The sequence below is a fragment of the Anomaloglossus baeobatrachus genome, chromosome 3 (genome assembly GCF_048569485.1).
Source record: "Anomaloglossus baeobatrachus isolate aAnoBae1 chromosome 3, aAnoBae1.hap1, whole genome shotgun sequence".
In the NCBI taxonomy this organism is placed as follows: Eukaryota; Metazoa; Chordata; class Amphibia; order Anura; family Aromobatidae; genus Anomaloglossus; species Anomaloglossus baeobatrachus.
The window spans coordinates 666,900,628-666,927,086 of record NC_134355.1 but is presented as its reverse complement, the minus strand read 5'-3'; the positions used below and the strand labels follow the sequence as shown (position 1 = coordinate 666,927,086).

Below are 26,459 nucleotides of genomic sequence, written 5' to 3'. Positions count from 1 at the left end.
ATTTATGAAGAATTGTTTTTCTTTAATTTGTTTTCTAGTAAGAACGGTATCTTTATTGAGGAACTGTTATTTTGTTTTATTTTGTTTATACCTTATATGACTTATTAGGAGAACAGAGATGAGCAAAAGAGGGTGTGAAATAAAAAATGTAAAATAAAAATTATTGTTAAGGCTGCTTTACACGCAGCGACATCGCTAGTGATGTTGCTCGTGACAGCACCCGCCCCTGTCGTTTGTGTGTTACGGGCAAATCGCTGCCCGTGGCGCACAATATCGTTAGTCCCCGTCACACAGACTAACCTGCCTAGCGATGTCGCTGTGGCCGGTGAACCATCTCCTTTCTAAGGGTGGGGTTCATGCTGCGTCACAGCAACGTCACACGGTAGCCGTCCAATAGAAGCGAAGGGGCGGAGAGCAGCCGAAAGAAAGTGACGCCCACCTCATTGCCGGAGGACGCAGGTACGGTGTTGTTCGTCATTCCTGGGGTGTCACACGTAGCGATGTGTGCTGCCTCAGGAATGACGAACACCTGCATCCAGCACCATCAACGATATTTGGGATTAGAACGACGTGTTAACGATCAACGATAAGGTGAGTATTTTTGATCGTTAGCGGTCGTTCGTAGGTGTCACATGCAACGACGTCGCTAACGAGGTCGGATGTGCATCACGAATTCCGTGACCTCAACGACATCTCGTTAGCGATGTCGTTGCATGTAATGGGGCCTTTAGACAGTCAGATCTGTCAAGAGCACCATTTTAATAGCTTCTTTGTACTGAATTTTTTGTTGTTATTAGATTTACGTTTGATGTTTTCATTTGTATTACAGCTTAAGATGAATTTGGTGACTTCCCTGTTACTTTGCCTGACGGTATCAGTTCTGCAAACTATATGTCAGGTAATTTAATATCCATCTTTTAGCTTTTTATTGAACAATACTTTATTATGGTTCAAAGTGTCCTTTTCATTGAAGATGAGCAAACCCGGGGTTCAGTTTTCGAACTAAACAACGACATAAAAAATCAGAGTTCGGGTTTGGATTCTTTAGGTACAAACTCCACTTGCGCGAGTATTGCTTGATGCTGAGCCCTGTGCAAGCCTCTTGCAGTGTTTGAACGGCGCATGAAGGAGGTAAGAACAGCGTGGTCGGATGTAGTGTGCACCAAAATAAAATTGAAAAAGCACGCCCACCCTCCTCCGGAAGTGATCTGCTTATGGCTGGCTGTATGTGGCCAGAAACTCAAACTGCCAATCAGTGTTTTAGAACTGGGCTTAGGCTCAGTTTGAACCAGTTCGGTTCAATAGCTACTAGCAAACCGAACCTCGAAAGGTTTTCTCATCTCTACTTATCATGTCACAAACATATTAGAAGGCAAAATGCAGTAGGGTCCACCAAAGAAGGGGTCTGGGTGAACAACGAATGTAATACTGCACCCCTTTTTTCTATGTGGTTGTGTCTGGTACTGCAACATGGCCCCTTTCACTTACCTTACATCTCAATAAAAGAAATATGTAATGTCTCCTTGTATGTTTGCTTTAGGGCATTGGGATTGCGAGGTTTTAGGATTATTTTATAGCTAGTAAGAAGTTTATTAAAATAGACATTAACAAAGTTGATCGGTCAGGTGATCAACTGATCGGTGAAGGGCAAACTTTTGAAAATCTTACTAATCAAGTCAGATATCACTTTCCACTATATAATCAGAGTTGAGGGAATCTTCTGAAATTTGATTTGTGGAAATTTGCTCAGTGTAAGATCAAAAATAGGACAAAGATTAGATTTTGCATCAAATAATTTTGATACTAATCTGCCATGAAGGGGTTAAAAAAATCTTACTTCCTCCTCAGTCTCCTCTCTCTTTTTGCCATCTGAAAGGCTCCTCTTCCATGTAGTGTTGACCAGGCCCAATTCTGTTATATGGATGAGACACAGGTTATTGACTTCATTTCTGTGAAGACTTAGGGGTACTTTGCATGTTGCAACATCGCTAGCATCGGCTAGCGATTCCGAGCGCGATAGTACCCGCCCCCGTTGCACATGCGATATCTTGTGATAGCTGCTGTAGTGAACATTATCGCTACGGCAGCTTCACACGCACTTACCTGCCCTGCAACGTCGCTCTGGCCAGCGACCCACCTCCTTCCTAAGGGGGCGGCTCGTGCGGCGTCACAGCGACGTCACACGGCAGGCGGCCAATAGAAGCGGAGGGGCGGAGATGAGCGGGACGTAAACATCCCGCCCACCTCCTTCCTTCCGCATAGCCAGTGGAGGCAGGTAAGGAGATGTTCCTCGCTCCTGCGGCTTCACAAACAGCGATGTGTGCTGCCGCAGGAACGAGGAACAACATCGTATCTCCTATTTGTGCGACATTATGAAAATGACCGACACTACACAGATCACTGATTTTCGACGCTTTTGCGATCGTTTATTGACACATCTAGGCTTCACACGTTGCGACGTTGTTACCGGCGCCGGATGTGTGTCACTTTCGATTTGACCCCGATGATATCGCAGTAGCGATGTCCCAGCGTGCAAAGTACCCCTTAAAGTTAGAAACGGCAGAGAGAGCAATAAGAGAAATGTGGAAGGAAGTAGTGATGAGAGAGCACTACCATGGTCAGGTGCTTGGACCTTGTAATAAGTAGTTGAACTGGTTCAACTTGTGTAATGAGTATAATGGAAGTTAATGTGTATCTCAAGCATCTTCTGGAAAAATGGAAAAATGCTTGAGTTCCCTATTGACTTCCATTATACTCGAGTTCTTGAGTAGCATACATTCAAGTACTGCTTGTTAAAAGTACTGAGCATCCGAGCATGGTAGTGCCCGCTCATCACTAGTTACGAGTACTGAGCACCCGAGCATGGTAGTGCCCGCTCACCACTAGTTACGAGTACTGAGCACCCGAGCATGGTAGTGCCCGCTCATCACTAGTTACGAGTACTGAGCACCTGAGCATGGTAGTGCCCACTCATCACTAGTTTTGAGTACTAAGCACCTAGGCGTGCTAGTGCCTGCTCATCACTAGGTACTAGTACTGAGCATCCGAGCAGGGTAGTGTCCGCTCATCACTAGTTACCAGTATAGAGCACCCGAGCATGGTAGTGCCCGCTCATCACTAGTTACCAGTACAGAGAATCCGAGCATGGTAGTGCCAGCTCATCACTAGTTATGAGTACTGAGCACCTGAGCATTGTAGTGCACACTCATCACGAGTTACGAGTACAGAGCACCCAAGCGTGGTAGTGCCCGCTCATCACTAGTTACCAGTACAGAGCACCCGTGCATGGTAGTGCCTGCTCATCACTCATTACAAGTATCAAGCACCTGAGCATGGTAGTGCCCGCTCATCATTAGTTACTAGTACAGTGCACCCGAGCATGGTAGTGCTCACTCATCACTAGTTTCAAGTACCGAGCACCGATGCATGGTAATGCTCGCTCAATACTAGTAGAAAGTGAGGGTAGCGTGACTGGTATGGAGAGCAATATGGAGAGTTGAATAAAATATTTTGTTGCTTATTAAACCTAATGCTAGTCCTCAGAATCCAGGAAAATGATGACAAGTTGGCCACTCTTTTGATGGATTTAAAAATTTTGAATCCCACAAAATTTTAAATCATTAGAATCCACATTTTTCTATGTATACATAGCAAAATATATTAATTTAGAATGAAACCTGTTGCCCAGATGAAGCTGATTTTGAATACCACAGTCAACTGTCTTAATTTTGTTCTGCAAATTAATAGTGATTTTATTTACTTTCTGCTACAGGATGAACCCCATAAATTAATTTCATGTGAACATGAACACATCAAAAATTACATTGTGAACAGACACAATGAGCTAAGATCACAAGTAAAGCCTGCGCCAAGCAACATGTTGCAAATGGTAAACATTTTTGTTATCTCAATGGTTTTATATTTTCTTTATCTTCTAAGATTGTGAAACATTTCCATGGTAAGTAACCAGTGAATTGAGTATTATAACATTATCAGTGTAGCTAGTTGGTAGTATTATAATTGTAATGTGTATCATGATCAGGAAGGTGCTTACAATTTTCAAAATATTTTTATTTTTTCGTTAGGAAGTTAAAAGGGTTCAAAGTTGATCAGCAATTTCTAATTTTTCCAACAAAATTTACAAAACTATTTTTTTAAGGGACCACATCACATTTGGACTGAATTTGAGAGGCCTGTGATCGAAAATACCCAAGAGTGACACTATTCTAAAAACTGCACCCCTCACACTGCTCAAAACCACATCCAAGAAGTTTATTAAACCTTTAGGTGCTTCACAGGAACCAAAGCATTGTGGAAGGAAAAAATGAAAATTTAACTTTTTTTTTTTACACAAAAATGTTACTTTTTCCATAAAATTTAGCATTTTCACAAAGGAGAAAAGACAAAGTGCACCATAAAATTTATTGTGCAATTTCTTCTGAGTATGCTGATACCTCATATGTGGTAAAAATCAATTGTTTGGGCGCACGGCAGAGCTCGGAAGTTAAGGAGCGCCATTTGAATTTTTGAATGCAAAATTAGTTGGACTGTTAGCGGACGCCATGTTGGTTTTGAATACACCCTGAGGTGCCTAAAGAATGGAGTTCCCCCACAAGTGACCCCATTTTGGAAACTAGAGCCCTAAAAGATTTTTTCTGGATGTTTGATGAGCACTTTGAACCCCTGTTGCTTTATCCAGTTAGCTTTTTTTCACAAGGGTATCAGGAAAAAATGCACCCTAAAATTTAATGTGCATTTTCTCCTGAGTACGACAATACTCCAAAAATGGTAAAAATCAATTGTTTGGGTGCAAAGCAGGGCTCTGAGGAGAGGGAGCGCCATTCGAATTTTTTAACAGAAAATTAGCTGGACTCATTAGTAGAGATGGGCAAACCCCCCGATGTTCGGGAGACTCGCCCGAATATTTTATAAAGCTCGAGTTCGGGTTCTGAGCTAACGCGAACTTGCGTCCAAACACCGAACTTGGACTGTACAGTTATGTGAGGGGGCAGCGGGAGGGCTGTAAAATACAGAATACAGTTATTAATAAACATTATGATTATACTTGCAGGTCCCGCGACGCGTCCTGCAGACTCAGTGTCCCGCCGCTTGTGCTTCTGACTCCGTTCATCGCTGTGCCACCCGGTAACCACTGCTGATGATAGGACCTTCCGTGACATCGTAGCCATATGAACAGTCAATTGTGAATGTTATATTATCTCATTGGCTACAGACCGGTCACATGACTATGACGTCATGCAAGGTCCTGCAGTGTCAGTGTCTCGGTGCTTGCTGGTACTTGGTGCTCGTCCGAGCATCTCAGTACTCAATATACTCAGTGATGAATACTGGCTCGGGCACATTCTTGGCTCCCCCTCCCTGCATGTTGGTGCTCTTTACAGAGTCAGCCCACATGCAGGGATTGGCCTCCACACATTAATGACACAGCTGGTGAACAGTGGCGCCGGGAATCAAGTGATCGGAGGTCACCGTTGCTATACTAACCCGCTTGTTAGGTTACTATGGCAACAGTGGCAGCGGTGACATCACTGCTTACCAACCCGCAGCCTCTGTACTCATTGAGTTATTAGACTGCACCAGCAGCAGAAGCGTTCTTCTCCCCCCCCCCGTGCATTCTGATATAGCAGAGCTAGAGCTGCATGGTTTGAAGAAGAAAGAAGACAAAGGACAAGGATCGTGGAGGGGTGAGAGGGAGTAATAAAGATGGAGTCCCTAAGTGTGTTTGTGTATTTATTTCTAATAAAGTATTTTTTCTCTGTGTGGTGTCTTTTTTTTAACCCTTTATTGGAGATTCCTAATGGCTGAGTCAAACTTGGCCTGACATTAAGAATCCCTAGCTGGTAAAACAAAGCTGGTATTAACACCTTCTTACCCAGCATGCCACCTGGCACCAGGGCCGCTGGAGTTAAATAGAGAGCCAGAAGATGGCACTTCTATGAAAGTACCATTTTCTGGGGCAGCTTTGGACTGCGATTTGCAGCTGTGGGAGGCCCAGAAAGCTTGGGCCACCCTGCACTGCGGATTGCAATCCCCAGCTGCTTAGTTGTACCTGGCTGGACACAAAAATTGGACAAAGCCCACATCGTTTTTTTTAAATTTATTTTAATTATTTCATGAAATTCATGAAATAATTAAAAAAGGGCTTCCCTATATTTTTGGTTTCCAATTGGGTACAAATAGGGAGCTGAGGGTTGGGGGCAGCCCATACTTGCCTGCTTTACCTGGCTAGCATGCAAAAATATGGCGAAGCACACGTAATTTTGTTTGTTTTTTTGGCAATAAACTTTAAAAAAAAAAGGGCTTCCCTGAATTTTCCAATGCCAGTGAAGGTAACACCAAGCAGTGGGGTTTAGCAACCAGTAGCTGCTTGGATTACCCTTAGCTAGCAATAGAAACTGCAGCAGGAGCCCACGCATTTTTTTATTATTTTTTAGAAATCTGAAAAATAAAATAAAATGGGGTTCCCTGGATTTTGATCGCCAGTCAGGTAAAGCCAGGCAGTTGGGAGCTGGGACTGTCGGCAGCCCGCTGCCACCCCTGTAAATGGCACATTGTTTCTTAGCACCATTTTCAGGCGTGTTACCCAGCTCGACCACGACCAGTGGCCCTGGTGCCGGGTGGCATGCTGGGTAATAAAGGGGTTAATACCAGTTTCGTATTTTCAGATGGTACTAAGCCCGAAATTCATTGTGTCACGCCAAATTAGACATAGCCATGATTAATTTCTAGGAAACAGTAAAAAAACACAACATATAGAATTTTTTTATTAGAAATAAAACAAAAAAATCATTTAGAGACTCCATCTTTATTATACAAACAATCTTTAGTCCGACATAATCCACAGGTAAAGCAAAGTCACCCCTCCTTCATCATTCTGCACAGACAGTGTCTATACAGAGAGAGAAGCAAAGAAACCCATGTCAGCTCTGCTACATCGCTCTGTACAGAGCGATGAAGCAGGCTGATAGTGTTGGGATGATTGCACTTATGTCTCGCATTGCATCACCCTGCACCTGACGCTCTCAGGACAGGAGCGACTCAGCTTCATGGAAAAAACGCATCTGACCCGCTGCTGTCAGGAGACTGTGCACCACGATGCGATGTGACACTCGCATCACGGCGCACCAGGACCTTTGATGATGTGATACTCACGTGACCAGTCTGTAGCCATTGAGGTAATACAACATTCACAAGTGACTGGTCACATGGGTATGACGTGATGCAAGGTCCTTTTAGCCAGAGGTGCTTACCGGGTGGCACAGCAATGATTAGACGAACACGGAAGCAGAAGCGCTGGGAAACAGAGTCTGCAGGATGCGTGACGGTTATCTGTAAGTATGATCATAATGTTTTTTTAATAATGTGCGGTTTATTTGCAGCCTCTGGACCTGAACTGTAACATGAGCTTCCCAAGAAAGCTCGTGTTTGGGGTCGTGTGCACAGACCCTATGTCTTCGGTACGGACCCCGAACTTTCCAGTTCGAATTCGCCCATCCTTACTCATTAGCGGACGCCATGTCGGGTTAGGAGATCCTTTGAGGTGCCTAAACAAAGGAGCTCACCCACAAGTGACCCCATTTTGGAACTAGACCCCTCAAGGAGTTTATCTAGATGTTTGGTGAGCCACTTGAACCTTCAGGAGCGTCACCAAAGTTGAGAATGTTGTGCTGTTAAAATATATATTTTTTTTTACCACAAAAATTTTGCTTCAACCAGGTAGCTTTATTTTTTACAAAGGTGACAGGAAAAATGCATATAAAATGTATTGTTCAATTTCTCCTGAGTATGCTGGTACCTCATATGTGGTGGAATTCAATTGTTTGGGAGCATGGCAGGGCTCAGAAGAGAAAGAGCGCCATTTAAGTTTTCAAACGCACAGACATCGAGCAATGATGTGCATCGCTGATCGGCTGCTGCAGGATGTATGGACATATGCGATGCAAAAAGCGACCAAGGATACAAAGAAAAAAAAAAGTTACTCCAAAAATTGAACACAGATATCGATCCGTTATGTGAATCACTGATCAGCACTCGGCCACTGCAGGACGCACACACAGGTGCAAAAAAACAATGCGGGATACGGACAAAAAAACGTCCCGAAGAAAATTGAGCACGGATGCAGATCCATTATATGCATCACTGATCTGTGCTCGGCGGGACGCACGGACGGGTAAGGTGTAAAAACGGACAGGTGATACAGAAAAAAAAACGATTGCGCATCATAGCACGATCGTTTCAATCAGTGCTGCAGGGAGTGGGGGGCGCCATGTTTGACCTCCAGCTATGATCTGCTGCTGCAGCAGCACCTCATTGCAGGATCTCACAGGAACGCACTGTTTGAGGCATTTTTTAGCCGAAAACAGGGCGATTGATGTGGTTGGCAGTTCAGATTTGAACAGCCAATCACAATGATCGATGCTACCCCCTGGGGTCAAGGCAAGGTCCCCTGCTGTAAGAAACAGCAGGGGGAATCATTTGAAAGCCATTGCTATGACCATGGCAATCAAATTCATTTTAGGCAGTAAAGTTACGTCCCTGGTCATTAAGTCACGTAAAAACAGGACATAACTTTACTGCCTGCAGTGGTGAAGGGGTTAAAGAGGTTTTCCACTACTATAACCGTGATGGCCAATCCTTAGGGTAGGTCATCAATATCTTATTGGCCAGGATCCAACATCCCGCATTCCTGTCAATGAGCTTTAATCAGTAACGACGGCAGCAGCAGGCAGCCAGAAATGCTCAGTTCCGGATCAGCTCGGTCAACTCATAGCGGCCGTGGCCAGGAGCTGCACATTCATCTCCTATTGATTTGAATGAGATGTGGATCTGCAGTACTCAGCCTCAACTGTAATCAGTTAATGGGGCGGCTCCGGAACTGAGAATTTCCAGTCGCCTGCTGCCGCTGCCAGCACCAGGACCAACTGATTAGTGGGGATGCAGAGTGTCGACCCCGGCCGATCAGACATTGATGACATATCCTAAATATATATACTATTATACTGGACGGGCGTCCCAGTACCGCCAAATTGTGTGTCACACAGGCGGCCATTGACCACAGGTGCTGCAGTCTGCTTTGTTTACATATCCTAAATATAGTCCATCAATGTTAAAGTAGTGGGCAACCATTTTTATGGGATAGCCAGTCTTCTTCTGCACTAGCCATGGCCAATGTTAGCACTGCACCTTTGCCATGAAACCATTTAAATGCAATGATAAATAGTTTTTGCAGCGTTTAGTAGCTTTGCCTCTCACCTTGCCAGCAGTCCCACAACGCAATCCTGGGATGCCAATTTTTGTCATGGCACCCGTAAGTCAAGAAAAACTGAGTCTGCCAGCTAAGGGGACTTGTTCATTATAGAAGTGGTGCCATTGTTAATCTGAAAAGTTTAATACCCTGCAATACATAAGTGTTGCAAAGTATTGGACACTTAGGGTATAAAATGTTTTACTCCCATAGTGGGACAAGATAAAAAGTTAAAGAAAAGTAAAAAAAATATATTTATAAAAAAAACTAACAAACTAAAGATTGAAAAAAATCATAAAAAAAATATGAAATTACATTTTTATGTAATAACAAAAGGAAAAAAAATGAAAAGAAAGTTGATATTGCCGCTTCAGATTTATAAATATGTCCAATTATTTGAAGGGAATCTCATAGCAAATACATGCTGCCCAATCTATGAGTAACATACAGGTGCATCTCAATAAATTAGAATATCAAAAAGGTTAATTTAATTCAGTAATCCAATACAAAAACTTAAATGCACATATTATTATAGAGTCATCACACACAGAGTGATTTATTTCAAGTGTTTATTTTGGTTAATGCTGTTGATTATGGCTTGCAGCCAATGAAAACCCAAAAGTCTTTATCTCAGAAAATTAGAATAATTACAACAAAATACCTGCAAAGGCTTCCTAGCCATTTAAAATGGTCCCTTAGTCTGGTTCAGTAGGCTACACAATCATGGGGAAGACTGCTTTCTTGACAGATGTCCAGAAGGCAGTCATTGACACACTCCACAAGGAGGGTAAGCCACAAAAGGTCATTGCTAAAGAAGCTGGCTGTTCACAAAGTGTTGTATCCAATACTAATGGAATGTTGAGTGGAAGGAAAAAATGTGGTAGAAAAAAGTGCACAAGCAACCTGGATAACCGAAGCAATCATAGGATTGTTGTCATTATGATTTCAAAAGAGAAAACACAGTAGTTTGATAATAAATGGCTTCGCTCAACCACTAACCATGAGTGGAAAAAAAGATTTGTGTTATCATGCATAGTCTCCGAAAAAGGGCCAAGAAAGCAAAAAATCTGGTATGTAAACTTTTTTGCACAACTGTAAATAGTGGTCATTCTGTGCTCCAGCTAAAAATTTCTATTTCCTCATCTAAACAGTTTTGATTCTTTTACAGCTAAAAATTGCTATTTCCTCATCTAAATAGTGGTCATTCTATGCTCCAGCTAAAAATTGTATTTACTCATCTAAATAGTGGTCATTCTGTGCTCCAGCTAAAAATTGCTGTTTCCTCATCTAAATTGTGCAAAATCTGTGCTCCAGCTCATAATTGTCATATAATCACCTAAGGAGTGCAAAATATGTGCTTCAGCTAAAGATTGTCATTTAATCACATAAATCGTGATTATTAATTCAGTGATAGGTGACTGAGAGGTGTAGGACTAGGGTTGAGAAATAGCTGGTTAAAAGAGGTAAAGGGTACATAAAAAATGAGTGGGAATTCCTGAGGTAATGGTGGAATAAGCATGGTGTTTGAGATGTACATGGGGTAGGTGCTAATGTTCCTGAACTTTTATTAAACAAATATTGGCTCATCATAGCCAAAAACAACTGACAACTTCTGGTACTGGATGGGCTACTCCTTTCCCTTTCTTTGGCAGCCGCACAGTGATCAACTTGTAAATGAGGGCCAGAAACAGCATGTGCTACATTGGATGGCAAGTGCTGCATCAATTGGCCTCTTCTCCTCTGCCTCCAACTTGACATCACACACTGTACAGTTCTCAGATGTGGCACCCCAGTTACCCTTGTTTCCCTCCATGTCACAGCTCTCCAACTGGGGTTGGACCACATAGGGTCCAACCAGAATCCAGAATCTCATCATCAGATGTTAAGCACTGGGTTGGAGACGATAGTAATGATGAGACTCAGATACCTGTGGCGCACGTGTATTGTACTGTGCAGTCAGGGCAGGAAGAGGAGGAGGGTAACTGTCATGGTAATGAGTGGGACAACAGAGAGGATGACAATGAGGTTGTAGATGCCACTTGGTTTAAACCCAGAGGCACACAACTGAGCAGCTCAGCAGAGGAGGTGAAGAAGGAGGAAGATGAGAAGATTACATTGCTGCTGCCTGAACAAACTCATAATAATGCAACCATGACAAGCACAATTTCCTGAGCCACAACTCTGGCAGAAGCCAGTAGAGGTCATGGGTCTGCAGTTTGCGGGGTCGGGAAAGGTTGCTTAGTTTGGGCCATTTCTGAGACCGCAAAGGATGACCCAACTTGTGTTATTTACCAAATTTGTAAACAACGACTCATTAGAGTAAAGAATTCCAATAATTTGACTACTACAGGCACCAACAGGCACATGTGCAACCAACATACGTTAGTTTGGAGAATCTTACTGTGCTAAAAGGTGACCAACCACCGGCCACCTCATCAATCACGACAGTTGCTTCTTCCTCCTCCATTACTGTCAAAAGTGTTCTCACACAGCTGCAGAACCTTCACATGTTTATCCACTATAGTTGAGCTGAGTGAGAACCTCTCAGCTGTTATGGAAGTCATCATGCCTGGTGTTTTTGACAGTTGTCAGACATCGAACACACAATATCCCAGTCCACTAAAACATCCTCACAGTCCTCCAGTTTGCCTTGTATACCGTACTGCACCCTCTCTCAGCAAAACAGCCAGCCCTTGGTCCCACAGTTGTGCTCATGTAAGCAATTATTTCCACCCTCACATGCCAAAGCTAAGAAATTGAACTTCACCATATCTAAACTGTTGGTTATGGAAATGCTGCCTTGGCGCCTCATGGATACTGATGGTTTCTGAATTCTGATGGCCGTCGCTGTCCTCCAGTACCAGTTGCCATTTACTTCTCCAATAAAGCTTTATCTACATTTCACCAACATGTTGCAGACAACATCACTTGCTCCTTGAAAAACTCTGTGTCTCACACGGTGCATTTCACCACTGACACCTGAATGAGCAAGCATGACTATTGGCATTATATCTCGTTGACTGGGACATTGGGTGACTCTGGTGACTGCAGGGGCAGGCAGGAAAGAGGCTGCTTCACAATTCTTGAAATTTCCAAGGTTTGCGGGACAAACCTCTGTATCTACCTCCTTCTCTACTGCTTCTGCCTCCTCCACTTCATCTATCACCTCCATCAGCATTCTCAACCTCTCTCTTAATGTAACATGCATTTCAAGAGTGCAGAGGAGAGAATCCACCCCACCTCTGTATAGCACAGCTATTGCTCACTGCAATCGGGCAGTATTGAAATTAAAATACATTGGAGAACACAGTCACATAGCTCAATAGTTGTAGACAGCTATCCAGGCTGAGTTTGAGCATTGGCTTTCTCCACTGAACCTGGAGCCAGGGAACGCCGTGTGAGATAACAGTGCTTACCTGTCTGCGGCCACACACAGGGGCAACCTCATGTATGTGCTTTGCATGGCTCTCATCCTCAACCTGGTTGTCCAGCAATTTCGAGGCCAACATCCTGGCCTGCATGTGTTGTGGCAGAAGGCACGGTCACTGTATATTCACACCTCATGGCTAATCAACTTGCATTGCTACAGAGGTCTTTTGGCCTACTGTTAACCGGTTGATATGTGACGTGCTGACATAGTGGAATTCCAGTCTGTACATTTTTGCAGCTATTGTGGCTGCAGTGAAGAGCCCTAATGCAGTATTTCATGATGTTTCGCCTGGGCCAACGCAGTCCGGTCAGGTAGCAAATCACACTTGAGGAATGGGCACCAATAAGGTACCTCTGCACCCTTCTACAGAGTTTTAAAATGGCTACAAAGATGGTTAGCGCTGACAATGCCATCATCAGCATCACTATTCCTGTCATCTACATGCTGGAGCAGACTCTGAATAGTGTGCAGGAGTAAGTAGTGGTCCCAGAGTAAGAGCAGAAAGCAGAGGAGGATGAGGAAGGGATACCAATTTCTCTAAGGTCCGGTCTGTTGTCGCATAGGTGGGTGACATGGGAGGGTCTAGTACAGAAATCAGCAGGGCTCATGGTACCAGACAAACTGTTAACAGTTTTTTAAGAACTTGCAGGAGCCAAGGATCAAATGTAGAAGGATGAGGAGGAAGAGTTGATGGGCGTGCAACAGTCAGGAGATAAAGAAGATATTGATCCCCTCTCTGTTGTCTCTGGTTGGTGGGAGGAGATGGAGGAAGGAAGTTACAGTGTTACCCAGCCACCAACGCATCATGCATTTGGACCTCAAGGAAGCATCCGATACATTAGCGCCTTCCTGCTGCACTATCAGCAACATGATTCCCGAATTTTTAGGATTAGAAATACTGCTACCTACTCAGCTGCCACTGTTAGATCCATGGCACGAAGATTAAATTTTACCAGATACTTTCCCCCCTGGAAGAAATACATGCATGCTGGAGTATCAAAACCAACTTGTACACAATCTTAAGAGTGCTTTTCTCCAAAACAGCAATGAGGTACACAGTGTGCATCGCTGATGTAGACATCCAGTGCCAGGAACATTGAATTGTCTTTGCAGAAAAACATTAGCAACAGCATTTTAAGTGGTAGATGCAATTTCTGTGACTTGTGGCACACATTTTGTTGACTATCCTGTGCACCAGCAGAGCAGAGTTCTAGTCTGACACATAGTGAATGCCTGGAGAATATAGAGTTCAACATCAATGCCATCGGGGGGATTTGGACCCTTTTGCCTTTCTTCAAAATTTGAATTGTGAACTGAGCTCGCCAGTCATGCCCTTTTAGGTTTTGTCATGCGCGGCAGCCAATGTTCTCTTAGATTGTGTCTTCAGCGCTGCTAGTAGTGTCCTGACAGATAAGCGCTTCTGGCTGTCCCCTGAAAGTGTAGACCACCTAACTTTAATCAAGTTGAACAAGTCATGGATCTCCAATGCCTTTTCTACTCCAATCGCAGACTGTGCAAACTATGCGATGGTTTAGTTTTCAGTGTACTGCATTGATCTCGCATTATTACAGTCTGTGACACCTTTGTCATGGTTTCTGTGGCTGCTGTTGCTGATGCTGTATCTTAGTGATGCAACAATAAAATGGTGTGTCCACCTCTGAGATTTTTATAATTTGCCTTTTTTTATATGCATAAAACTAGTAAAATTATTCCTCCTTATTTTGCTTCCTCCTCAGTGCCAACCAGCCCTGTCTGGTGCATGGCTCATGACTCACTGTTATGCAAGGATACTATGATTACTGAGGGGCAATTGATGCTACTATCCTGCTGTGTTCCATATTTTTGTAAATGTGGAGACTCCAAGAAGGGTCTCCAATTTGTGTTGTGTATATAGTGGCAGGGGTTGGAGAGCAACACACCTATTTCTGTCACTCATACACAACTTCATTTGAAAGCATGGTCCATGCATAACTGCTGGGCCAAAACACTATGGGGATTGTGGGGAAATTGATGCCACTGTCCTGCTGTCTACCCCTAATTTTTTGAAATGTGGAGACTCCATGTTAGGTGTCCAAGTTGTGTCTTGTCTGTAGTGGCTGGGGTCTCAGAGCAACAGGCCTACCTGTCAGTCATCCAATATTTCTTATGTTACTAGTTTAGGAAGTTAATGGATGTGCCACAACACTGTGGCTGCACTCTAAAATGGTTTAAGATGTTTTGGCATCTTTTAGGACTCCTAAAGGTATTGTCTATGACTTTGTTTTTGCCTCCCATGGAATTCTATGAGATTCAGATATGTTCGATGAATTATTCATCGAACCGTTTGGTGAACACAATTGAAGTCGGTAAACAGAAACCTAATCGAACCCTGGGAGGTTGGCTCATCTTTACTCCCTATCTTCTGAGCCCTGTTGTTTACCCAAACAGTAGTTTCCATTCACTTATGGGGTATTACCTAAGGGTACCTTCACACTTAGCGATGCAGCAGCGATCTGACCAGCGATCTGACCTGGTCAGGATCGCTGCTGCATCGCTACATGGTCGCTGGTGAGCTGTCAAACAGGCAGATCTCACCAGCGACCAGTGAACAGCCCCCAGCCAGCAGCGACGTGCAAGCGACGCTGCGCTTGCACGGAGCCGCCGTCTGGAAGCTGCGGAGACTGGTAACTAAGGTAAACATCGGGTATGGTTACCCGATGTTTACATTAGTTACCAGTGTGAGCAGGGAGCAGGGAGCCGCGCACACTGAGCGCTGGCTCCTTGCTCTCCTAGCTACAGTACACATCGGGTTAATTAACCCGATGTGTAATGCAGCTACATGTGCAGAGAGCAGGGAGCCGCCACACTGCTTAGCGCTGGCTCCTTGCTCTCCTAGCTGCTGCACACATCGTGTTAATTAACCCGATGTGTACAGCAGCTACATGTGCAGAGAGCCGGAGCCGGCAGCACAGGCAGCGTGAGAGCTGCAGAGGCTGGTAACTAAGGTAAATATCGGGTAACCACCTTGGTTACCCGATGTTTATCTTGGATACAGCTTACCTCAGCTGTCAGACGCCGGCTCCTGCTCCCTGCTTGCTTCATTTGTCGCTCTCTTGCTGTCACACACAGCGATCTGTGTGTCACAGCAGGAGAGCGGCTTTGAAGAAAACGAACCAGGGCTGTGTGTAACGAGCAGCGATCTCGCAGCAGGGGCCAGATCGCTGCTCAGTGTCACACACAGCGAGATCGCTAATGAGGTCACTGCTGCGTCACAAAAAGCGTGACTCAGCAGCGATCTCGGCAGCGAGCTCGCTGTGTGTGAAGCACCCCTTACTCAGGAGAAATTGTGCCACAAATTGAGAGGTTCATTATCTCAAGTCACCCTTTTGATAATGAGAAATTTTTCCCAATGTCATAAATTTTGTGATGCACTCGAGAATCTAAAATGGTAATTACACACCTATGTGAATTCCTTAAGGGCTGAGTTTCTAAAATAAGGTCACTTGTAGGGCATCCCTGCTGTTTTGGCACCTTGCAATCTATTGCCAAAAAAATGTCCTGCAAAAGTCATATTGCTTCCAATCCCTACCCCAAACAATAGCTTCCAACTATATGTACCAAATCAGCTTGCTCAGGAGGAACTGCCAAACAAATGTTGTGTCTATTTTGTCCTGTTACCCATGTGGAAATAAGAGAATTGGTACTAAAATAACATTTAATTGTGAAAAAATAATTTTCAATTTTTTGTTCATTTAACTAACGCCCGCTTTACATGTTACGATTTTGCATACGATATCGTATGCGATCATACCCGCCCCCATCGTATGTGCGGCACGTTCAATTTGTTGAATGTGCCGCACATATGATTAACCCCCGTACTTACCCATCCATACGACCTCGCTGTGGGCGGCGAACGTCCACTTCCTGGAGTTAGAGGGACGTTCGGCGTCACAGATACGTCACGCGGCAGCAAGCCAATAGAAGCGGAGGGGCGGAGATGAGCGGGACGTAAACATCCTGCCCACCTCTTTCCTTCCGCATTGCCGGCTGGAGCCGTGGGACGCAGGTAAGTTCAGTTCAATGTTCCCAGGATGTCACACACTGCAATGTTTGCTACCTCGGGAACATTGAACAACCTGACGTGCAATTCATCAGGATTCATTAACGTTCAATCGCAATCGCACGTAGCTGTCACACACTACAATGTACCTTACGATGCCGGATGTGCGTCACTTACGACATGACCCCGCCGACACATCGTAAGATATATTGTAGCGTGTAAAGCGGGCTTTAGTGTTAAATATTGTGAAGCATTTGAAGGGGTAACATACTTTCTGAATGTGATTTTGAATACTACAAGAAATACAGTTTGAAAATTATGTCTTATTTCGTGATTTTCTGATATTCTAAGGCGGGCTTTGCACACTACGACATCGCAGGTGCGATGTCAGTGGGGTCAAATTGAAAATGACGTACTTCCAGCATCGCATGCGACATCGTAGTGTGTAAAGGCTCGATGATATGATTAACGAGCGCAAAAGCGTCGTAATCGTATCATCGATACGCTGACGCGACGGTCCAATGTTGTTCCTCGCTCCTGTGGCAGCACAAATCGCTGTGTGTGAAGCCGCAGGAGCAAGGAACATCTCCTCACTGCGGCTTCCGTAGGATATGCGGAAGGAAGGAGGTGGGCGGGATGTTTACATCCCACTCATCTCCGCCCCTCCGCTCCGATTGGCCGCCTGCCGTGTGACGTCGCAGTGACGCCGCACGACCCGCCCCCTTAATAAGGAGGCGGGTCGCCGACCAGAGCGACGGTCGCAGGGCAGGTGAGTGCATGTGAAGCTGGCGTAGCGATAATTTTCGCTACGCCAGCTTTCGCAAGATATTGTACCTGCGACAGGGGCGGGGACTATCACGTGCGACATCGCAGCATCGGCTTGCGATGTTGCAACGTGCAAAGCCCGCCTAAGAGTCACTTTAAATAAAATTGGGAAAAATGAATTAAATTTACAAAATTAAAAATTGCAGCTAAAATTTTAACCCTTCTAACTTCCTAACAAAAAAGTGAAAAAAGACATCTGGCACATAGAGTAGAGCTGTGACTAGCTCAGAACCTGAAAAGGACGTAACTGATAATGCTTAGTTTCAGCGTGGGGAAAGCAACTACAGATTTTGATACAAACCATTACCAAATTGGAAGTAAAAGAAATAAATAAAGTAGCTAGATAGCATAGAAAGAACAATAGAAACTTTTTAATTAAGGTATATTCGAAATTCTATTAAATTATTACATTAAGAAGATAGACATTTAGGAATTAAATCACCCTTATTTTCAGACGATCTCTTTAAGGACTGTGTGCCCATCTGTGCAGAGTGTTTACATTTTGATGTGGGCACTTTACAAGTGTTAAAGTTGCATTTTACAGGTTTTTTTAATAACATGTCTTTAACTACCCACCAAAGCATTGTCCTAATATGAGATATTTTATAGTGTGTTTATTTTTAATATTTTCATGGTGGGTAATGGCTTATATTTCTGTTATTCTGTTATTTTCTTTAAGGAATGGGATGATGAAGCAGCGGTTAATGCAGCCAAATGGGCAAACGAGTGCCAAAATTCCCACAGCAAAGCAGACCAAAGGGAGATTACCAGTATGTATATCTATCTGATCCTTAGGGTCTTGAATTTCGACTTCAAAGTACCACTCTGTTGTTTTTTTATTTATAGGAGTGATTCTAATTTAAGGTACCCTCGTCTAGTCTTAAGGGTGCTTTACACGCTGCGACATCACTAGCAATTGCTAGCAATGTTGCGCGCGATAGCACCCACCCCCATCATGTGTGCGATATTGTGTTATCGCTGCCGTAGCGAACATTATCGCTACGGCAGCGTCACACACACATACCTGGTCAGCGATGTCGCTCTGGTCGGCGATCCGCCTCCTTTCTAAGGAAGCTGTTTGTGCGGCATCATAGTGACGTCACACGGCAGCCGTCCAATAGCAGAGGAGGGGCGGAGATGAGTGGCTGGAAAATGCCGCCCACCTCCTTCCTTCCGCATTGCCGGTGGACGGAGGTAAGGAGATGTTCGTCGCTCCTGCGGTGTCACACATAGCGATGTGTGGTGCCGCAGGAACGAGGAACAGCATCGCTACTAAGCAGACAGCGATATTTGTTTTTTGGAAGACCTCACCAAAACCAACGATTTTTGTCTGTTTTGCGATCGTTTAAGGTCGCTCGTACGTGTCACACGCTGCGATGTCACTAACGACCCCGGATGTGCGTCACAAACACCGTGACCCTGACGATAAATCGTTAGCGATATCGCAGCGTGTAAAGCCCCCTTTATACTTACCCATCACTGTCTTCACCTTCTATCGTCTCGATTCATTTGGTCTTCTGAAATTTGTGACCTGATGGATCTCTCTAGTGTTTCATGAAGCGTGCCAGAGGTCACAGCTCAATGTAAGTTTGAGAGAGCCTCATTCTAGCCTTGGTCCTGATTTATAGACTTGCACTGAGCACTTGTGACCCTAACTTCTGACTTTTGGTGAGTCAAAACTTGTAGTCACAAGATGGCTCCTCAGGACCAGAGTGGGGCCATTGAAAGGTGAAAACAGTGACAGGTGAGACTAACTTCTAACTAACTAACTAACTTAAGACTAACTTCAGGGATATCAGATTAGCAGCACCACTCCAGAGCTGAAAAGAAAACTAAATCACTAGAGTGGTGCTTTAAGTGTATACAAAGCAGAATAAAGGGGTTGTAAAGGAAGTAAAAAGAAAATATTTCAGCAGCATAATTTTCACTGTATGAATAAAAAGTATTGGGACACTACTAGTGATGAGCGAGTACTAAAAAGCTCGGGTGCTCGAAGCTCGGGCCGAGCCTCCCAAGATACTCGTGTACTCGGCCCGAGCACCGAGCCCAATGTTATCCTATGGGAGACCCGAGTATTTTTGTGAAATGACCCCCCGGCAGCATGTAGAAACCCTAAAAATGTCACAAAAGTCTCAGAAGAGTGCTCAAATGACATGGCATCAGCATGGGGAAGACCCCTTGAAGCATTTATCACTCAAAAGTCACAGCTGTGAACAATTTTGTCCAAGTTTTATGCCATTTTTACGGACTCACCAGAAAACCTTCCAAAATGACACCAAAATGAATTTTCATGGCGGAAATGTTAAGGGCACATACCCAATAGTGAGATAGAGCTGGTGTATGTTACTTTTTGAGATTAATACATGAAAGATTTTACATGAAAACCTTGTGTGGCACTCCGATGTCCAAAACGCACGTTTTGTGCTTTTTACTAGCGATGTCGGTCATTTTTTTTTTTTTATTCTATCTCCCTCAGTCCGTCGGTCTGTCTCTCTCTGTCTTGTCTGTCCCCCTCTCACAGTCTGTCGGTCAGTTCCCCCCCCTCTCTCTTACTTACCGTTCCCCGATCACTGCCGCGGCGCTGCACAGCTGTTCAAACTCCGGTGGCTTTTCCTCTTTTGAAAAAGCCGGCCGCTCATTAATCAATCTCGTATTCCCTGCTTTCCTGCTTTTCGGCGCCTATGATTGGTTGCAGTGAGACACGCTCCCACACTGAGTGACAGCTGTCTCACTGCACCCAATCACAGCAGCCGGTGTGTGTATACTGTGCAGTGAAATAAATAATTAAATAATTAAAAAAAACGGCGTGCGGTCCCCCCAATTTTAATACCAGCCAGATAAAGCCATACGGCTGAAGGCTGGTATTCTCAGGATGGGGAGCTCCACGTTATGGGGAGCCCCCCACCCTAACAATATCAGTCAGCAGCCGCCCAGAATTGCCGCATACATTAGATGCGACAGTTCTGGGGCTGTACCCGGCTCTTCCCGATTTACCCTAGTGCGTTGGCAAATCGGGGTAATAAGGAGTTAATGGCAGCCCATAGCTGCCACTAAATCCTAGATTAATCATGTCAGGTGTCTCCCCGAGATTCCTTCCATGATTAATCTGTAAATTACAGTTAAAAAACACACACACACGAAAAATCCTTTATTAGAAATAAAAAACACTAACAAAGTCCCTCATTACCAATTTATTAACCCCGACAAACCCTCCATGTCCGGCGTACTCCACAGTCCTCCAGCGTCGCGTCCAGCTCTGCTGCATGGAAGTGACAGGAGCTGCAGAATACACCGCCGCTCCGGTCACCTCCACGCAGCTAATGAGATGAGTATAGCGATCAGCTGAGCTGTCACTGAGGTTACCTGGATCCAGCGGTGGATGCAGCGGTGGCCGCGGGTAACCTCAGTGACAGCTCAGCTGATCGCGCTACTCACCGCTGCTCCAGTCAGCTCCATGCACCAACTGAGGTGAGTATAGCGATCAGCTGCTGTCACTGAGGTTAATCGCGGCCACCGCTGGATCCAGCGGTGGCCGGGAGTTACCTGACTGACAGCAGCTGATCGCGCTATTCCCTTCATTAGCTGCGTGTAGGTGACCGGAGCGGCGGTGTCTTCTGCAGCTCCTGTCACTTCCATGCAGCAGAGCTGGACGCGACGCCGGAGTCCGTGGAGTACGCCGGACATGGAGGGTTTGTCGGGGTTAATAAATTGGTAATGAGGGACTTTGTTAGTGTTTTTTATTTCTAATAAAGGATTTTTCGGGTGTGTGTGTTTTTTAACTGTAATTTACAGATTAATCATGGAAGGAATCTCGGGGAGACGCCTGACATGATTAATCTAGGATTTAGTGGCAGCTATGGGCTGCCATTAACTCCTTATTACCCCGATTTGCCAACGCACTAGGGTAAATCGGGAAGAGCCGGGTACAGCCCCAGAACTGTCGCATATAATGTATGCGGCAATTCTGGGCAGCTGCTGACTGATATTGTTAGGGTGGGGGGCTCCCCATAACGTGGAGCTCCCCATCCTGAGAATACCAGCCTTCAGCTGTATGGCTTTATCTGGCTGGTATTAAAATTGGGGGGACCGCACACCGTTTTTTTAAATTATTTATTTATTTATTTTACTGCACAGTATAGACCCGCCCACCGGCTGCTGTGATTGGGTGCAGTGTGACACCTGTCACTCAGCGTGGGGGCGTGTCTCACTGCAACCAATCATAGGCGCCTGTGGGCGTGGAAAGCAGGGAATATGAGATGGCTGTGTACAGAGCACAGCGCGCCGGCCGGTATAAAGGCTCGGTCACGCTGTGCAGGCCAGCCAATCACTGCAATTCCACAACTAACAGGGCTGTGGCATTGCAGTGGTCTGCCAGCCAATCCCTGCATGAGGGCTGGCTCTCAAAAGAGCGCCAACATGCAGGGATGAAGACCACGAGTAAAGCACGAGTATTGCAAAATTACTCGGTACCCGCCGAGTAGCCCGAGTACAGTGATACTCGTGCGAGTACCGAGTAGTAACAAGCATGCTCGCTCATCACTAGACACTACACATTGCACCTACAAGAGCCTATGGTCAGGGGTGGGATTAAAATTTTTAATAACAGATTCCCGGTTTGTGTTAGGAAATCACAACCATTTAAAACCATGCCCATTTGAATGTTCCAATACACAAGTAACAAGAACTAAAAGTAAAAGCTCTTTCCCTTTCTTACCCTACCTATACCTTCATGTACAGTCTCTTTGCTTCCTGTCAGCTCCACACTGTAACAGTCACTTATAATCACTTCTTAAGCCTGCTTTACACATTGCAATTTCGCATACGATATCGTATGCGGTTTGCAACGCCCCCATCGTATGTGTGGCACGTTTACTTTGTTGAACGTACCACACAAACGATTAACCCCCGTCACACATACTTACCCGTCCATACGACCTTGATGTGGGCGGCAAACGTCCACTTCCTGGAGTGGGAGGGACGTTCGGTGTCACATCGACGTCACGCGGCAACCGGCCAGTAGAAGCGGAGGGGCGGAGATGAGCGGGACGTAAACATCCCGCCCACCTCCTTCCTTCCGCATTGTGGGCCAGGAACCACAGGACGTAGGTAAGATCTGTTCATCATTCCCGGGGTGTCACACAGTGCAATGTGTGCTACCCCGGGTACGATGAACAATCTGACGTGCAATTATAGAGAAAGGTACGATGTGTATGCGATGAACGTTTTAACGTTCAATCGCAATCGCACGTACCTGTCACACACTGCAATGTAACTTACAATTCCGGATGTGCGTCACTTACAACGTGACTCCGCCGACACATTGTAAGATACACTGCAGTGTGTAAAACGGATTTTAGTATAATTAATGGTATGAAAGGGTTTTATACAACTTATCAAAATTAGTACGAAAGGAATCCTTCTCAAATTGGAAAGGGCGACCTCCAATCCATCTGTCACCTCAACTGTCTGCAGTATCTAATTTCTCACCTCAGCAGCCACAGATCAAATTTGTGCAAAATACCAGCACATAAAATCTAGTTATCAGGTATAAGTCACAAAAGCATAAATCACTAACTAAAACATAACATTTAATGATATTATTAAAATGGTCCGAAACCACAATACAAAATAATATAATAAAATGGTGCACAGTGAAGAGGAGGAAAACAATCCCTCCTGTGCCCTACCTAGCCGTGCAGGTTGGCACCCTAGATGTATGATATGGCGCCCCCACTCACCGACGACTGTCCCTACTGTTACCCTGTAAACCCCTGCAACCAAACATAAAGTGCAGTGCGCATTACATAAAGTAATATAAGTGCAATAACCAGGTTCACAAAACCCCCCAGATTTCTAGGAGGTCACCAGCGTTCTCTATGAGAACCACAACATAAGCAGAGACAGCCTGTATGATAACTTATCTTATCATCGCCTCATGCCTTGATGCATTTCCCCAACAAATCTGGTTCATCAGGAGGCCGACAACTATCCAATGTGGCTAGATAAACCTGTAAAGCCCCACAGGTGTTGTGTCGGTGCATTACCTTCAGGGACTCCACTCAGCTGGATCTTGTCACAGGTAGGAGATCTTCTTCTTGTCGTGACGCCACTCTCAGTATTGCGGCCAGTAGGGACCGCCACTGCAGGTTGAGGGTCGCCTGGGGCTGATGGTGTGTGCAGTTAGTTGGAATAGCCTCCTGAGAGTGAGGCAAGCCCCAGGGCCCGGTGTAGGTGCGTAGTACCACAAGGCGCAGAATGACTCAACACAGGCAGAATGTCTTTCAGGGTTTTTACTCACTTCAGGTGGCAGGGTGAGTAACCCGGGCGTAGCTGGGATGAACCAGGCGGGAACCAGGTGTCCTTCAGGCTGACTTGTGAGGGTGACTACTAACTCGCCTTCCTTAGCCCTTGGTGGTTTGGGGTGACCCCGACTTTTAGTCCCTATGGGGGTCACCCAGGGAAGTTGCTGAAGCCTCACTCCCCTTCGTTTGCCGTGTGCTTGTTGCCTGGACCAGGCCACTCCAGCTGCTTGCCTCCTGTGACCTATGGGCCCTAACTGTGGCTACGTGGCTGCGGCTTTTGTGGTGTTGTGGCGTGGGCTTTGAGAGCCCCACACCGGCAGGTTTAGCAAAAGAAAGCTGGATCTATCTCCGCTTCGGGATCTGCCGCCCGTTTGGGCCTGGTACTCTCTAGCAGTCTCCTTACTTCCCACTCCGTTGCTCTCTCTCTAGCTGAAGATGGATTTCGGGTAGCACTCCTAGTTGACCGTTCTCCCCCGTCGGTAGCCACTGCGCGGACGCTGTCAGACTACAGCAGCCCAGGGGAAGGGGTCAGCTCTCCTCGGAGCTCCCTGGACTCTGCACTGAACCGGCTCACATCTGGGACCTTCACTCCTGCTCCTGTCTGAGCCTCACTTTCCTGCTCCTCACTCCTCCACACTCTGCTGCAGACTCTAGACTGTTTTACTCCTCCTTCTCTTTTCTCTTTTTGTGCCTGCCTACGCCACCTAGCAACCAGACTCTCTTACCACACCCCTTGAGAGGAGATGGAGGCTTTTGGCCCCCTCCACTATTCCAGTGAAGGTGAAGGCTTTTCCCCCTCCTGGGATCCCCAGGGGTCCTCTCATGGGTACATGTGTGAGACCTGATCACTATGCGCCTGTGTACCACACCCCAGTCAGCCTTCTGGATTACCTGTATTGTACTGTCCCCAGCATGGGTGCAGTACTCAGTGGTGCCTGACCAGGTCAGGGGCGCCACATTCCCCCTTAGTTATCACCAGCACGTCCTCGGGCTGCAAGACAACATTTTAAAATGCATAAAACATTAAAACATGTAAAACATTTTTAAAAGCACCAGGTACCATACATCACCACCCTCCACCCACAAGTCCGTTAACCCACCCAAAACCCTCTCATGTTGGCCGCGGCTTCAGCCACTTCTGGCAGGATGTAGAGGCGGCTTACATGGGCTGGTGGTTTCAGGGTATACCTGGCCTGGTGGATCCGCGCCTTCAGCCTCTTCTGGCAGGATGCAGAGGCGGCCTCCACAGTTGGTGCTGACCAGGTACCCTCTTTGTGGTGGAGAGCCAGGCCCCATAAACAGGCATGCTCTCTGGTCGCAGGTGAGCCAAGGCCCTATATACGGACGGGCTCCTCCTGGTTGCAGACGAGCCAAGCCCCTAAACAGGCTGACTCTGGTGGTGGTGGTGCCCTTTTGGTGTAACTATTTACACTGCGAGAGTTTGTGGCTATAGCCAGTTCATAGCCTTAAGGTTTATTTCTCACAATAGTTTATGTGGGCACATTCTTGAACTTTAAAACGTTGCAAAACAAACTTTCCAAACTGGTCAAAACTTGCTGTACTTTACTTGAACTTATGCAGACTCCTCTTCACCAGGGCTTGGGCCTGTAGGGCTGCGGCACCTGTTGCTTTCTTGACCTTTTTCCTCATCTGTAGTTGTCTCGTCAGTAGGTTCTTTGTCTTTTCTTTCCTTATGGCTGTCTTTCCTTTCTTCTTTGGGACATGGCACTACATCTAGCGCGTACCAGCCTCTTTCTCCTTGGTGCATGGTGAACTGTACGGAGTCTCCCATCTTTAAGTTTCTGCCAGGGTGTCCTCTGGGCAGATTAGCTCTGACGTCTCTCCGATTGACAAAAATACCTTCTTTTATACCAGGTGCTACGATGAACCCATATCCTGACTTGAGGCTGAAGTCTTCCACTACTCCTCTGCAAAGGGGTCCTCGGACCTGTGCTTTGGCTCTTCTCAGGAACCTTTTTTCTTGTAGGTCTCTGGCCGTGATGTCATCTCTCTGCTCTGGGGATGGCGGTGCAGGGAAAGACTGGGTTCTGCTGCGGCGCTGTGTCTTGCGGGCTGGATTCTGCGAAGTGCAGCTTACAAGCTCCCAGGTAGGGCGGTTGGGCAGGTCTTCTTCGTCAGCAGGAGGTGTCAGGTCTTCCTCGTCCCAGCGGGAATATGGCAGCATCTCCGGCTCTGGGACTAGCACTGCTGCTGGCTCCTGAGTCAGCTCCTCAGTTTCCTGGCCTCCTCTCCCCCTTAGTTCTTCGCTGCACTCTGGTCGTGGCAGCACTGGGGATGAGTGTTCCTCAGCTGGCCCAGGCGGTGGACTCTTCAGCGTGGTTGCTGCAGGGGTTGCCTTAGGGGTGTTCGGAGGGAGCATGTATCGGTCCACCATCTCCTGTGGGAACTTAGCCTCCAGGTCAGCCTTCAGCTGCCAGTATGCGGAGTCTTCACCTATCAGGGATTTCCTAGTAGGGACTTCCTTAGGCTGGGGAGCGGTGTCTGCTCTGGCCTTGCAGGCCGGGGTAAATGGTGATGCAATCTCTTGGCGGGCCGCGCCCTGTATGGCGGCGGCCTGGTCTTGGCGGGCCGCGCCTG

General features: G+C 45.9%; 1 protein-coding gene across 1 annotated transcript in view; it reads left to right on the top strand.

Moving 5' to 3' along the window:
- The first annotated feature begins 835 nt into the window (after nt 1–835).
- Nucleotides 836–26,459, top strand: part of LOC142295736 (serotriflin-like) — a 70,403-nt gene continuing 44,779 nt past the window's right edge. Inside the window, exons 1-3 of the mRNA XM_075338828.1 lie at nt 836–898; nt 3,773–3,889; nt 18,239–18,329. Coding sequence (XP_075194943.1) covers nt 836–898; nt 3,773–3,889; nt 18,239–18,329 — 271 coding nt within the window. The remainder of the gene's footprint in view (nt 899–3,772; nt 3,890–18,238; nt 18,330–26,459) is intronic.